Source organism: Caretta caretta, chromosome 22 (assembly GCF_965140235.1).
Source record: "Caretta caretta isolate rCarCar2 chromosome 22, rCarCar1.hap1, whole genome shotgun sequence".
Classification (NCBI taxonomy): domain Eukaryota; kingdom Metazoa; phylum Chordata; order Testudines; family Cheloniidae; genus Caretta; species Caretta caretta.
The window spans coordinates 23,423,523-23,436,688 of record NC_134227.1 but is presented as its reverse complement, the minus strand read 5'-3'; the positions used below and the strand labels follow the sequence as shown (position 1 = coordinate 23,436,688).

The 13,166-nt window shown below is 51.7% G+C and overlaps 1 protein-coding gene across 5 annotated transcripts; it reads right to left on the bottom strand.

The window, feature by feature from the left end:
- Window positions 1-403: 403 nt before the first annotated feature.
- TMEM25 (transmembrane protein 25) lies at window positions 404-12,498 on the bottom strand. 5 transcript variants are annotated; one of them, XR_012665774.1, is made up of 10 exons: window positions 12,237-12,498; window positions 11,617-11,730; window positions 10,831-11,142; window positions 9,373-9,663; window positions 7,029-7,160; window positions 6,820-6,850; window positions 5,968-6,068; window positions 5,556-5,642; window positions 2,263-2,505; window positions 404-566 (listed from the first exon to the last, which is right to left on the bottom strand). XR_012665774.1 is itself a non-coding variant. In XM_048827311.2 (9 exons), the coding sequence occupies exons 1-9, from the start codon at window positions 12,481-12,483 to the stop codon at window positions 2,432-2,434; spliced, it is 1,389 nt and encodes a 462-aa protein (XP_048683268.2). In that variant the 5' UTR covers window positions 12,484-12,498; the 3' UTR covers window positions 610-2,431. The 5 variants fall into 5 exon arrangements, 3 of the variants coding, with proteins under 3 accessions (XP_048683268.2, XP_074978344.1, XP_074978345.1); XM_048827311.2 differs by lacking the exon at window positions 404-566 and having other exon boundaries at window positions 610-2,505; XM_075122243.1 differs by lacking the exon at window positions 404-566 and having other exon boundaries at window positions 610-2,505; window positions 5,565-5,642.
- Between the last annotated feature and the right edge of the window lie 668 nt (window positions 12,499-13,166).

The window sequence follows — 13,166 nt, the reverse complement described above, 5'->3', positions numbered from 1 at the left end:
ATGTCATTCACCTGGAGGTGGGCTCAGGCATTTCTAATAGTGATCTGTTCACCACGCTTCATGTGCTTGTGTAAACCTGTGCTGCAAGGGGGAAGAGCTGTCACTGGAAGCAATTGAAGGGGGGAACGTGGTGTTGTGGATGGACCTCTGCTCTGTAGCAGGAGCCCAGTAGTAGCCACTCAAGGGAGAAAATTAAGGGGATGGACAGGAGGCAGAGGGTGGTACTACCTTCATATTAAGGCAGAGTGGAGTCTGTTTCCCCCTTGTTTCCTGTAGGTAGCATCAGTTAACACATGAAATGTCCCCTTTATCAGCCTCTGGGTAGAGATGAGGGCACTACCTCTGAGCCATGTCCTGCATTTTGGGAGAAGAGGACGGATCACCAGAAACAACCAGTCACTGCTACAGACAATTATTTGGTTTATTGCTGTTGGAAGAATTTTCCAGACACTGTTGGGTCAGTGCTCTGAAAGAGATCCTTGGGGCGAAGACCACTTAAGGCTCCCTCAGGGGAGTCAGCCATTAAAGCAGCTAAGCCAAGGTAGGTTCCTCCATCCCATCAACTCCTGCCAGAGGCAGAGCATCAGTCAATTCAGAAGCAGCTCTGTATTACACTTTGATTATAGCATTTTATTCTTAAAGTGCCTAAGTTACATAAAAACATGCCTTAGCTAACAATGCAGCATTTTAAAACAAGTAACTGAGCTAACAGCTGCTAGATAATTTGATGCATAGCTTAATGTTTTACTCAGAGGCTGGTCAGCCTGTATGGCCATGTGTATTTATTTCCACCAGCACCTCTATTTGTACTTATTCACTGGCACCCAGGCCAAGCCGACTTCTTGGCATGAGAGAAGGGTCACAAATAGGATTCTCCCAGGAAAGAGTTGCCCTTTCCAGATGCACGTTCACTGAGAGAGACGGTCGCCATAGCAAGACACTAACAAAGCAAAGGCTAAAAACCTCAGCGCCATCCTAGTGACCAGGTGCTGCAGCAACTCTGGACTGTAGGAATTACACACCAGTTATTGCAATGGAGGGTTAGGGTTCCACAGTGGTTTTTCACATAGAAGTGTCCTCTGTGCTGCAGTGTCTAGCTTCAGAGGGGTGAAGAATTAGAGTGATAACTACCCTCAGGCACACCCATACCTGTCCAGTGTCCACAGGGGAATTGCATAAGTGTAAATGAGGGCAGAGCAGGGACACCTCTCTCATAAATGTTCTTTTCAAAGATTAAGAACTTCCCTTTTTATTACTCTAGTTCTTCTCCAGGAGACAGCTGTGGGCTCCAAGCAGAAACTACCCCATGTTCTTTCTCACAAAGAGGCTGATTATAGGATACCCAGAAGCAGACCATCACTGCTCTCCCAATACAGGGCTGGAGTTAACTGGAGGCTGAGAAGCACCGGGGGTACTCACACTCTTTTTGCTGTTTCGTCCCAAACTGGTGAGGTTTACTTTTCCCTAGCAGAGTGAGTACACAGAACTAGAGCAGCTGACAAATAACAGCCTCACTGCTTGCTATTTCAGGTTTTAGCACTATACCGTTCCTGGAGTGCTTCTCCCCTCCCAGCCCCATGGGGAGGTAAGTCTGTTCCATCTCCCACTGTATGATACTCAACATACACAGGGGACAGGCCACGTTTTCTAAAGTAGTCTTGGAACCCCTAGATCCCGATCTTCTGGGTTTCCTACTCTCTCTCCCCTCCGAGCAGCAGGCACCAGCCCCAGGAGTCAGACTGGACACCAACATCAGGAGCCACTTTAGAAGTCACTGGACTGAGATACTTGGCCAGGCCTGAGAGGGAATGTCTGACTGACTGAGATTGGAGTTTGAGTGAGGCAGGTTTACTGCCCATCCCCCTCTACTCATTTACTTCCCTAAGATGCTGATATTACCTCCCCCTCTTCCACTCCCACCAGTTTCAGACTCCTCACAGGAGCTCCAGAACGTAGCCCTGATCCATTCAGAGATGGACATAGCTGGGTGCTCCCAGGGCTGAGTGGAAATGAAATGACCATGGCTGTTGCATGCATGAATTCCTCTTGCTGCTGGGCAGGAGCACAGGCCATTCCTATTCTTGGTGCTCCACCTGTCTCCCCGCACACGGGAGAGTTCTTAAAAATCAGACTCCATGATGTTTTAGGTGAGACTAGCTAACCTATTCAAGTGCGAGAGCTGAAGAACCCAGAGATCCTTGGGGCAGGATGGTGTGGAAGACCTGCAGTCACAAGAAGTTAGTGACGTTGCACTTTTCTCACCTGGAGCTCTGGTGGTGGTTACACAGAGAACTTGTTCTGAGCTGGCTCTGTTGTCTGGGATCCTGGGGGAGCCTCTGGGGAGAATGGCAGCTCCTGGATGGGTCTGCAGTGCTGATGGATCAGTGGACTCATCCCAGGAGACTGAGGGATACCCTGGACCCCGCAGCAGTCACAGCCATATCTCATCACTGCTCATGCTGGACACTTTGTAAATGTGCCCAACCATCGGGAACTGGACGAAACCTGGAGGACAAAAGAAATCCCATTACAAGGGCCCTACTGCACAGTCAGCCCAGGTTGTGGGTCAGGGAATGCAGCTGTATTAAGCTGATGGGGGCAGGTGCTACACTGTTCCCAGGCTTGCTAAAGCCCCAACACTCAGGCCATTTCAAAGCATATCCATGCCAGTTGCCTGTCAGTCCCTCCACTTTCAGCCCATTTAAAGTTAAATAGGTTTGAAATAATGACAACCTCTGCTAAGGTCTAAACATGTAAAGTTAATATTAAGAGCATCAGAACAGCCACACAGCACCAACACTGCGCATGTTCTGAGGCTGGAGACCCCCAGAAAAAAAATAGTGGGTGCTCAGCACACACCTGCAGCCCCAGATCAGCTCCCCCCTCCCCCCCCAGCACCTGCTGATCACTGGCAGGTGGGAGAGCAGGAAGGGGCAGGGCATCCTAGGTGGAGAAGGCAGAACAGGGGTCCTTCTAGCCCAGTATCCTGTCTGCAGACAGTGGTCAATGCCAGGTGCCCCAGAGGGAATGAACAGAACAGGGAATCATCAAGTGACCCATTCCCAGCTTCTGACAACCAGAGGCTAGAGACACCATCCCTGCCCAACCTGGCTAATAGCCACCTATCCTCAGTGAACTTATCTAGTTCTTTTTTGAACCCTGGTAGTCTTGGCCTTCACAACATCCTCTGGCAGAGTTCCACAGGTTGACTGCTTTGTGTGAAGAAATACTTCCTTTTGTTTGTTTTAAACCTGCTATTAATTTCATTTGGTGACCCCTAGTTCTTGCGTAATAGAATCACAGAACTAGAAGGGAACTCGAGAGGTCATCTAGTCCAGTCTCCTGCACTCAAGGCAGGACTAAGTATTATCTAGACCATTCCTGACAGGTGTTCGTCTAACCTGCTCTTAAAAATCTCCAATGATGGAGATTCCACAACCTTCCTAGGCAATTTATTCCAGTGCTTAACCACTCTGACAGTTAGGAAGTTAGGAATGTCCAACCTAAACATCCCTGGCTGCAATTTAAGACCATTGCTTCTTGTCCTATCCTCAGAGGTTAAGAAGAATAATTCTTCTCCCTCCTCCTTGTAACAACCTTTTATGTACCTGAAAACTGTTATGTCCCCTCTCAGTCTCCTCTTTTCCAAACTAAACAAACCCAATTTTTTCAATCTTCCCTCATAGGTCATGTTTTCAAGACCGTTAATCATTTTTGTTGCTCTTCTCTGGATTTTCTCCAATTTGTCCACATCTTTCCTCAAATGTGGTGCCCAGAACTGGCCACAATACCCCAGCTGAGATCTAATCAGCATGGAGTAGAGCGGAAGAATTACTTCTCCTGTCTTACTTACAACACTCCTGCTAATACATCCCAGAATGATGTTCACTTTTTTTTGCAACAGTGTTACACTGTTGACTCATATTTAGCTTGTGATCCACTAAGATCCCGAGATCCCTTTCCGCCATACTCCTTCCTAGGTAGTCATTTTCTATGTGTGCAACTGATTGTTCCTTCCTAAGTGGAGTACTTTGCATTTGTCCTTATTGAATTTCATCCTATCTACTTCAGACCGTTTTTCAGGTTTGTCCAGATCATTTTTAATTTTAATCCTATCCTCCAAAGCACTTGCAACCCCTCCCAGCTTGGTATCATCCGCACACTTATAAAGTTTGCGATCTATGCCATTATCTAAATCACTGATGAAAATATTGAACAGAACCGGACCCAGAACCGATCCCTGCAGGACCCCACTCATTATGCCCCACTCATTATGAGAAGGAGTAAATAACACTTTATTTACTTTCTCCACACCAGTCATGATTTGATAGACCTCTAAGGGGGTGGGATATGATAGTCGTCTCTTTTCCAAGCTGAAAAGTCCCAATCTTATTAATCTCTCTTCATATAGAAGCTGTTCCATACCCATAATCATTTTTGTTGCCCTTTTCTGAACTTTTTTCCAATTCCCATATATCTTTTTTGAGATGGGGCGACGACATCTGCACGCAGTATTAAAGATGTAGGCGTACCATGGACTTATATAGAGGCAATAATAAGACAGAAAATATCGTATCTATCCATGATTCCCAACTTTCTGTTCACTTTTTTGACTGCCGCTGCACATTGAGTGGATGTTTTCAGAGAACTATCCACAATGACTCCAAGATCTCTTTGTTGAGTGGTAACAGCCAATTGAGACCCCATCATTTTATATATATAGTTGGGATGTTTTCCAATATACATTACTTTGCATTTATCAATACTGAATTTTATTGCCATTTTGTTGCCCAGTCACCCAGTTTTGTGAGATCATGTTTTGTAGCTCTTCACAGTGTGCTTTGGACTTAACTATCTCGAGCAGTTTTGTATCATCTACAAATTTTGCCACCTCACTGTTTACCCCTTTTTCCAGCTCATTTATGAATATGTTGAATAGTACTGGTCCCAGAGCAGACCCCTGGGGGACACCACTATTTACCTCTCTCCATTCTGAAAACTGACCATTTATTCCTACCCTTTGTTTCCTATCTTTTAACCAGTTACCGATCCATGAGAGGATCTTTCTTATCCCAGGACAACTTACTTTGCTTAAGAGTCTTTGGTGAGGGACCTTGTCAAAGGCTTTCTGAAAATCTAAGTTCACTATAACCCCCTTGCCCACACGCTTGTTGACCTCCTTATGTTTGCTACAAAGTTTTAAAGAAAGTTGAACCACAGCGTGGGCAATTAGGTTCAGTGAGGGATCCTGCTCAAAGAGGTAGGCGTACGTTGCTGTTTATCTAATACTTGCCTGTAGGGCCATATCAGCACTGACCCAAAGCAAGAGGTTCCCATGGTTTAGAGCCGGCAGTATGGCCCTTCTGAGCCCCCAAACTGTCATCCCCACGCAGCAGCTGCCCTCCCACTTTATACGTGATCTCCCCACTCTTCCAGTGCAGAGCTGCTGCCAACACTGCACCCAGTAGTGAGCCATTTGCACTAGTCTATCACAGGATGGAACCACCTCTCCCAGATCCACTCCCTGCCCCTACAGGGCCACCCAGACTTGCTACCTCTATTACCAAGGCCCAGGCTGTTCTCTGGCTCCGATAGGGCATCGTCCTTCCGCTTGGTCTGGAGTCCCGCATCTCCATGGCTGGCTGTCAGGGGAAGGACGTGTTTGGAGTGAGGAGGAATCACACACATTGTGTCACATATCTATACTTCCCCCATCAGAGCTGGAACTCCCCTACCTTGGGATACTGGCCCAGTCCCAACCCCCCTCCAAATGCAGCAGGGACCCAGCCCAGTGCTCAGAGCTACAATCAAAGGAGAAGCCACTGCCCCAGACAGAGGCAGGAGAGGAGTCCTGGGGAAAGGCTCACACTGGGTCAATGGGAAATCTCACCCTATATGCTATGGGCAGCTGGGCCCAGCTCAGAAGGGACATCCCTCTAAACTGCCTGGCTCTGGTAAGGAACGCACCTTTGGCCTCCTGCGTGAGGTCATTGAGCTGCAGGTTGGACGGGAGGGACATGTTCTCTCGGGGCAGTCGCACGCTGTTCAACTTCAGGTTGTTGGAATCGCTGCAGCAAGAACAAAGACTGAATGGCTGCAAGAGCCCCTCCTGTGGCACAGCAGATACTGCAGCACAGGCCCCCCCCCCAGCCCAGAGGCCTGGCCCCCAGCTCATGCCTAGGTGTCAGCGGATTTGGCTCGTTCCGGGCTGGGTTGGCCCTCAGCCCCTGCTGCTACATCTGTGTCCCATGGAACCAGCACTGATCGAGGGGGGAGGTCTGGATAGGAAGCCCTGCCCAGCCTGGTAGGGACTGGACACTCTCCCCACGCAGCAGCTGGGGCCCCTCTCTGAAGTAAGTTGGCAGGAGTCAGTCTAGCTCCCAAGGGCCCAAATTACAGTCAGCCCCAGCTGGCCCTACACTCTGGACTCTCCTCTTGCCCCTACACAGGGTCTCTCCGGGCAGGGCAGGGCAGGGCTTGGGTGCCCAGGCTGCCCCTGCTCTGGGGATAGAGGACTCCAATCTCCAGTACTGTGAACCTGGCACCTTGCAACAACGTCAAACTTATCCCAGCCCCAGGGTATCCCACCACATGGAGCTCAGCCATCCCCATGTGCTCCTAGCGGCCCCAGACCCTCCCCAAAAACTGCACATGCCCAAGCAGTGAAGGGGTTAAAGAGGCAGGCACTGGTGCATGGGGGGAGGGGAGGTGCAGGCTTCAGGCTGTTCGGTGAGGGAGGGCGGATAAGGCGGCACTTTTACCCCTCCACCAAGTCCTATCAGAACAGACACCCTGCAGCGAGGGGCAGGGGTGGGTTACCTTGGAGGCAGCGGCAAAGGTCCAGAGAGCCCTAGCGAAGAAGAGAGCGTGTTAGGGGCAAAGTTGGCATCCTGGCCTTTACACACAGCTGGGCACAGCAGGGGCACCGGGGCCCGTCACCCAAGGGGTTGTGGGAGGGAGCGCTCCCAGGCCCAAAGAAAAGTCCTGGTGTCCAGGGCACCAGCAGTGCAAGGACACATGCCTCTCACCTGACGCCTTCTTCCCCTTCCTGCAGATGACACAGATGATGAGGGTGTTGAGACAGAGGAGAGTCCCCAGTGCCAAGGCTCCTCCAACAATGATGGCCAGTAGGGGCAGCTCCACACGGGTATCCAGGAGACCTGCACCAGAGCCAGCCACCCCCATTAGAGACCTCTAGACGCAGCACGCACAGGCCTACACCACCCTACAGGCTGTGCTCATTGGCCATTCCCCTACAGCACCAGAGGCTGTCTGGCATCTATGGCTCCCCCATCACAGGTTCATAGATTCCAAGGCCAGGAGGGCCCACTGTGATCATCAAGTCTGAACTTATAACACAGGCCAGGGAACTTGCCCCAAAATTCCGAGAGCAGTGATGGAGAATCCGCCATGACCCCTGCTAAATTGTTCCAGTGCTTAATTACTCTCATTGTTAAAAATTTACATATTTTTTCCAGTCTGAATTTGTCTAGCTTCAATTTCCAGCCCTTGGATCTTGTTCTACCCGTCTCTGCTCCCCATGTACATATTCATAGACTGTAATCGAGTCGCCATCTCTTTGTTAAGCTAAATAAATTGTGTTCCTTGAGTCTATCACTATAAAGCACATTTTCTAATCCTTTAATCATTCTGATGGCTTTTCTCTGACCCCTCTCCAATTTATCAACACTCCCCTTGAATTGTAGACACTAGAACGGGACACAGGATTCCAGCAGCAGTCGCACCAGTGCCAAATAGAGAGGTTAAATGATCTCTACTCCTACTCAAGATTCCCCTATTTATCCATGCCAAGATCTCATTAGCATTTTTGGCCACAGCATCACAGTAGTAGCTCATGTTCAGCTGATTATCCACCACGACTCCCAAGTGTTTCAGAGTCACTGCTTCCCAGGCTAGAGTCCCTCATCCTGTAAGTATGGCCTGCACTCTTTGCTCCTAGATGGATACATTTACATTTAACCAGTTTTTAATCCATTTACTGTGTGCCATGTTAATTTTATATTATTCTACTTCTTTAAATCAAAATGTCATGCAGTACCAAGTCAAATGCCTTACAGAAATCTATTTCATCATACTATTACATTTATCAACCAAATTTGTAATCGCATAAAAAAAAGATATCAAGTTATTTGACAGGATCTATTTTCCATATATCCATGTTGATTTGCATTAATTACATCCTTCTTTAATTCTTTATTAATCAAGTCCTGTATCAGCCACTCCATTGTCCTGCCCGGGATCGATGTCAGGTTGACAGGCCTACAATCACCTGGATTGTCCCATTTAATCTTTTTAAAAATCGGTACATGAGCTTTCTCCTAGTCTTCTGGAACTTCCCCAGTGCTCCAACCCTTATTGGAAATTAACATAAATGGTTCGGTGAGCTCCTCAGCCAACTTTTTAAAAACTTTTGGATGCAAGTTATCTGGACCTGATGATTTAAAAATGTCTAGCTTCTGTTTAACATCCTCCAGCGATAGTAGCGAAATGGAAAGAGTGTTATCATCACTATGTGATGAGACTGTATCATCTGTTTTTCCCCAAAATATAGAACAGAAATATTTATTGAACACTTCTGCCTTATCTGCATTATTACTGATAATTTTACCATTTCCATCTAGCAGTGGACTGGTACAATTGTTAGGATTCCTTTTATTCCTAATATATTTTTAAAAGTCCCTATTGTCTTTAACTCTGCTGGCCACAGATTTCTCCTTATGTCCTTTTGCTTCCCTTATTAATTTTCTACAATTCTTAACTTCTGATTTATATTCATTATTAACAACTTCCCCTTTCTTCCATTTGCTTTATATATGTGCCTAAAAGCCCACAAGGAAGAATTATGATTTGGCTCATAATTGCTTTCAGCTCTGGGATGTTGCGCTTCAGAAGGATAACATGGGTCTCTACATTCACTACCCAGTTCCCCCAAAGTGAAGCAGGGAGCGTGAAGCACAGCTGGGCTCCTCTGTAAAACTGTTCTCACAAAACAGATGCTTTCTGGGGGGGAATGGGATACAGGGCCTTTCCCCTCCAGGAGGCGCCAGCTCTGATCCTGCCCCAGGGCAGGGGTGTGTATATTGGGGAGACAAAGGAGGTATCAGCTCCTCTACAGGGCAGTAACAGGAAAGAAGTGTCCATCCCCACAAGCTCTCAGAACATCTGGATTCCCCATGGACATCCCCTCACTCAGGCACTTGCCCCCACAGCCCTGCTTGCACTGGCTGCAGCCTCTCCCACCATTGCCGGATTTGTGGATCACCCCAGACCAAGATGAGATGTGGGGGAAGGGCCCTGATTCTGCAACACTCTCCAGTCCCAGTGCCCAACTCCCAGAGGGGTCCCACCTACCTGGTGGCAGGATGGATGAGTTGGTGATGCCCACATTGTTGGCTGCGGTGAAAGAGAAGTTCTTGGCCACACTGCTGAGCTGCACCTGCACGGTGTGGTTGGTCAGCCAGGGGTAGCTCTTGGTGTCCAGGATGAGGAAGTCGGATGTATTCACCATCACATGCCCGTCCTGGTCTATCCAGGTGATGCTGGCTGGGGGATTGGCCCGCACCAGGACAAAGAGAACCATGAAGAGACCTGGGTCTTTGGCCTCCTGGTACCTGGCATTCATCGTCATGATCTCCGGTTTAACTGGGCAAGAAGGGACACAAACCAATGTGTATGAAACAAAGCTGGCCCCTGGTCTTGAACCTAGTGAACACTGGAGAGGCAGCGGGGTCTAGTAGTTAGAGCTGGGGAACAAGGAGCGGGGTCTAGTGGTTAGAGCAGGAATCTGGGGGTCAGGGCTGATGGCTGTGTGCTGGGAGCAGGGGCTTGTGAGCTGAGGGGCAGGGTTCCTCTGCCAGGGTTGAATTTGGCCTCCTGTCTCAGCGGTGGGAGGGAAAAGTCATAATTTCATGTTTGTGCAGCACTTTAATGAGGAGGCTTCGTTGTTATTAGTGATGGATTCAGGTCAGTGTCCCGTGTTCTCTGCACATCTGACCATGAGATGCGGGGCTCAAACTCTGAGGTGCTGGCAGCACAGAGCTTCTGAGGGCCCCAATTAGCTGCTAATGAGAATAATGATGACAGCCTCCCTGCAACTGGCCAGGGCATCCAGGGCACTCCACAACTAACCCCTTCCAGTCCAGCCCCTGCTCTGGCTGCTTCCTTGGTCCAGACACACAACCATGGGTGGGAAGGAAGCCTCTGCCATTCCATTGTGTCTAACTGCCTAGGGCTTGGCTGGAGAAAGTGCAGGAGAGGTCTTGTTAGCCTCTCTGTTCAGGGGAGCTGGGTCCAACCCTTCCTCAGATCTCCAGAGAAATATATCTGGTGGAGCCCAGGGTACTGTGTCCACCTCAGAGCTCTGTATGACCAGCCACCTCTGCTTGGGGTGCGAGCCAGGACTGAGCAGCAGCAAAGCTGGGGGCAAAAGTGGAAGGGCTGGAATAGAATCATAGAATATAAGGGTTGGAAGGGACCCCAGAAGGTCATCTAGTCCAACCCCCTGCTCGAAGCAGGACCAATTCCAGGAATAGTGGGGTCAGGATTGAGGGGCAGGATTGAGAGCTTGGGAGGAGAGCAGGGGCCAGGCTGGAATAGCCAGGGGCCATGGCTTGGAATCAAGGGGTATTATCAGAGCTGTAGAGGGAGAGAGGGGGCACGGCTGGAATAGCAGAGGGGATGCAAAATGGGATTAAGGTTGTGTTGTGGGGAGGGGTGCCCCTTGGTCTCTCCCCTAATGAATTCTCCGGACGAGGGACCTGGCCTGTACAGAGCAGGAGCCCTGGCAAAGCCCAAGGGGCCAGCCCTTACACTGCACGTTGAGAAGCACCGAGGCGTTGGAGGTCTTGCCAGAGGCTGGGTCTGTCAGTGAGCAGTTCAGTTCCCTGTCTGCGCGCTGCGCCGTGACTGTGAAAGTGCTGGAGCTTTGCTCAAAGGCCTCAGCCAAGGTGGCCAACACTGTGGAACCATTGGTCTCTTGCTTCTTGCCATTCAGGTACCAGGTAAGCATGGGCACGGCCTGCCAGCTGTCCACCTGGCAGGTGAAGTCCCGGCTCTCATCCTCCTGCATGGTGCTCACCAACAGTGACTGCCCATTGATCTTGGGATCTGGTTCCCCCAGCCCTGCCAGGGAATCAGGAGGGAAAAGCCAACAAAGCAGCACACTTGAGCCAGGAGCTCATCCTATGCCCTGCTCCCACTCCATACACACCAGGGATCCGTTTCACCAACATAGAAACAGGCCCTAGGCGGCTGGAACAAGTCCCTGGAGGCTCTGAATCTAAGTGGGGCTGCTCTGAGCTGGCTAAGACACCAGCTGGGGAGCTGGAAGTCGGGCCAGCCAGGGCACAGGACACTGCAGCAGACCAGGTAAGGGAGTCTTGGTAGGCATGGCCTCCAGGAGCCTCCTGCCTCACAGCCAACGCAGAGGGCTAGGTTCGGCGCCTGTTCACTCAGTTTCAGGGGGCCCCCCACAAGCTGGCATGGAGGCAGGGGGCAAGTCCAGTCCGAGAACTGCATGGACTATCCATGCACAGGGCCCAGGCCTGCCCAGCTCCCCACAGGGCACGGGGACTCCCCTCCAGGCAAGGGCCTTACCTGACTGCACCAGTGCCCCAATGTGGAGCAGCAGCAGCGCATGGGAGAGGATGGCACCGCAGCCGGCCAGGTTCCTGGTGAGCCCCATCTCCCCAGTTTCACCGGCGCCCAGCACTAGGAGAGTCAGACAGTACCTGAGAGCCATGGGGAGGGCGGAGCAGGGATGCTCCTAGCGTGGGCTCTGAGGGGTCCCCTGAACTCGGGTCCGTTGCCTGCGCGGCCAAGCAGGGGCGATCACTGCGCCGGGGGTTAGCCCGGTGACCAGTTCAGTGTGCCTGCCCACAGCGGCCCCACCACCCCCGGAGACCCCCAGGGGCCAGCTCGCCACTCAGCGGTCACCACCCAAACTGCAGCCCCCGGGCTGTCAGCACATCCCCCGCCAGGCCCCGCACGGGGGGTTCACACCGAACCCCGCACAGCGCGCGCTCACCCGTCCCCATGGTGCCTTCACGGGGCACGCGCACGGGCACGCGCGCCCGCGGGGCACACGGCGCGAGGAGCCCGCGGTGGCGCGCGGGCTGGGCCGATGCCCCGCGCCCCCCAGAGGCTCCCCCCGGGCGGCGGCCCCCAGCGCCGCCGGCCAGCGAGCCCCAAGGCCGCGGCGGGCGCAGGCCGGTTACCTGGGATCACTGCGGCGGCTCCAGCAGCAGCTGCGCCCGCCGAGCCCCGCCGGCCCCGCGAGCGCTCAGGCCCGCGGGCAGCGGCCCGCCCATCCCGGCAGGGCGCTGCAGAGCGCGCGGCCCGGCCCCGCCCCCGCCCGGCCCGCCCCGGCGGCAGCCGCCCGGCGCGAGCGCAGCGGAGCGGCCCTGGCTCTGCGCCCGCCCGCTGCAGTCCCGGCCTCGCGGGGGGCGGGGCTGCAAACCCCATTGGCTGGCAGGGTGGGGCCAAAGGGCTCGGCCTGAGCACCAATCCGAACCCACTCCGTTCTCCAGGAGCCGCTGGCTCGTGTGAACGCTGAGGTCGGATTAACTGGGTCCGCATACAGTTCCTCTGTAAAATGCCCTTTGAGCAACCCTAGGACAGTGCTGCGCTGATGGAGCAGGCCCAGCCCACACACCTGGAGCCGAGGCTGCCCCAGCTTAGAACTAGAAGTTACATTCTGGAAACAAAATGAAAAGAGGGTTAAAAACCCCACTGCCAAGAGGGATGTTTGCAATGATTTCAGATGAGAAATGTTTGAGGTTAGACAGTCCCATAGTGTCAGTACTGGAGAACTAAACACAACAGCACCATGCTGAGCACCAAGAGGGAGTGCAAATGAAGGTACAGAGTGTGCCTAAGCCACTTCCCGCACTAGGAAAGCAATCAAAACACACACCACAGGAGCATAGAGAGGCTCCAGTCAAGATCAAGGGCCCATTGTGCTAAGTATTGAACATGTACATTGAGAGCGTCCCTGCCTCAAAACGCCAACAGTTAAAAAAGACAAGCCCCACCAACAAAGGAACCGAGGCAGAAAGACTAAGTGACTTGCCCGTGATCCCACAGTGAGACCGGGGCAGAGCAGGAAATTGAATCCTGTTTCCAAAGACCCAGTGCAGTGTGCTGTC

Excerpts from the sequence above, each read along its gene's own strand:
- TMEM25 (XM_048827311.2), bottom strand. The coding sequence starts at position 12,483 with ATGGGGTTTGCAGCCCCGCCCCCCGCGAGGCCGGGACTGCAGCGGGCG. Across the intron at positions 11,143-11,616 it reads TGGGGCACTGGTGCAGTCAG|GGCTGGGGGAACCAGATCCC; the intron begins GTAAGGCCCTTG and ends ATTCCCTGGCAG. Across the intron at positions 5,643-5,967 it reads CCTCACGCAGGAGGCCAAAG|CCAGCCATGGAGATGCGGGA; the intron begins GTGCGTTCCTTA and ends TTCCCCTGACAG.